Source organism: Cyprinodon variegatus, unplaced genomic scaffold, assembly GCF_000732505.1.
Source record: "Cyprinodon variegatus isolate N-32 unplaced genomic scaffold, C_variegatus-1.0 Scaffold247, whole genome shotgun sequence".
NCBI classification, from domain to species: Eukaryota; Metazoa; Chordata; class Actinopteri; order Cyprinodontiformes; family Cyprinodontidae; genus Cyprinodon; species Cyprinodon variegatus.
In genome coordinates this window covers 919,742-921,497 of record NW_015150700.1, presented here as the reverse complement: position 1 = coordinate 921,497, position 1,756 = coordinate 919,742, and the positions used below count along the sequence as shown (strand labels likewise).

Here is a 1,756-nt window from a genome sequence, read left to right as displayed (position 1 = left end):
GACTGAACTGTCGCGCTTCTCGTTGCGTCACACCTCAACCCGCCTCAAAGCCAACGCTGATTGGACGTTCGTTTGGTGAACGGCTCCACATTTTCTTTAACGAAGAGTCTCCAGACTTATCAGCGAGTGAAACCTTGAAAGCTCGCGAGATCAGGATGGTCTCACGAGGCTACCTACAATGCAGCAATTGAGTTGATCCCTTCCTGATATCATTTCAATCCTAATCCCTTTACAAGGGAACAGAAGACCTTGCCTATTCAGCCAGGCCAACACTTCCCTCTAACAAGACCCCTTTCAGAGACATAGACAGGTATGGGGCATTGCAGACTAACAAAACAAGCCAAAGACCCCCATTCCAAAGGGGTGGACCCATTCTTCTGTTTCATTTTGCATGTTTTCTAAGCAAAAACAAGGCTTTGTTGGTCTACTGTATAAAGCCTCAAACTCAAATGCTATTTCTGACATTTTGAATTGAAAAAGCTTCCTGGATGGGAAGCAAAACGTCTTCAAACTAGGAAACAAAGTCCAGTGGATTGTTTTGTTTTGTTTTCAACTTTTTTGGAACGTGTACACTTGTTTGGACCCAACTTTTTTTTCCTACAAGTTTTTTAATGATAGTATATTATTTTTCACTTTTGTGTGAACTAGGCCTTAAAATGACCTTATAATGAATATTCTGATGTTTTTTCAAACTGTCTCGGGGTCTTTCATGATCTTGGGGACCACAAAGCAAACAAGGAGCAATCATTTAATGTTTAAAGGATGTTATGAACCACCCAACCTTTAACCTCATTGTTAAGCTTTTCCAAGAACTTAAACCACTGATGTGATTCAGAAAACCTGGCTATTGTGATCTGAACAATGTTGGAATTCAACTACCAGAGGAGATGGAACAAGATCTATTATTTAAAAAAGTTTTTAAATGCTTCTGACAAATTATCAGGAGCACGTTTTTTGTTTTAATGCTGATCTCCTCTTAGTGAACATGTTGTATTATCATTCATCTTCTACTGAAAAGAAGGTTGCTATGTCAGATTTTAGAGAATGGTTACACCTTCTGTGATTGATAGAAAGGATCCAGTTCCTCCAATGGGGTATTGAGAAACTCAGGGGGCGGCTCTCCATAAATAAAAGGGAGGGGCTTCCCAGCCTCCAGATCGCTTGCTGGTTTAGGAAGATCCTCCTCTGCTATCTGTAAGAGAGTATGCATTCAGAGCAGAGTTGGGTTTGTTATTGTCATGTCCTAACGGACGGCTGTATAGACGGCTTGTAGATAATTCGTACCTCAATGTTCTGCTCCTTTCTGAGTTGCTTCTCCTTCTCTTCAATTTCATGCCTCCGTTGAATTTCTTCCAATGAGGCTGGTGTGAAGCGTCGAAACACCTCCGCACCAACTGGGGGCAGCAGAGGTGCCATATTGACATTTTGTAGTACTACCCAGGCTCCTCTACTGTCTAGCAACCGCTTTCTGACAAAAGAAACACAAAGAATAAACAAATATCTTAAAATGTACATGTCAGTGCTGTTTATCACAAAATTGAATAAACACAAAAATCTTGGAACTTTAGCAAAAACTATAAGGTTTAATCAGTGGTGCTGTAGCCAATAGGAGGCCACGCTTTGATTAAACACATCTTTTGCATAAAAAAAAAAAGCCAAAAGTACTTCCAGACTTTAAATACATAAGTCTATCTCTATTCTCCCACTCTGCAGAATCTGTTAGTTCAATCTCTAACGTTCTGCTCTCTCTGCTTTT

General features: G+C 40.3%; 1 protein-coding gene across 1 annotated transcript in view; it reads right to left on the bottom strand.

The window, feature by feature from the left end:
* Window positions 1-1,756, bottom strand: part of LOC107089315 (sodium channel protein type 4 subunit alpha B-like) — a 58,434-nt gene that overhangs the window by 35,349 nt on the left and 21,329 nt on the right. Inside the window, exons 2-3 of the mRNA XM_015382038.1 lie at window positions 1,285-1,468; window positions 1,055-1,192 (exon numbers count right to left, since the gene is read on the bottom strand). Coding sequence (XP_015237524.1) covers window positions 1,055-1,192; window positions 1,285-1,416 — 270 coding nt within the window. The 5' untranslated portion in view covers window positions 1,417-1,468. The remainder of the gene's footprint in view (window positions 1-1,054; window positions 1,193-1,284; window positions 1,469-1,756) is intronic.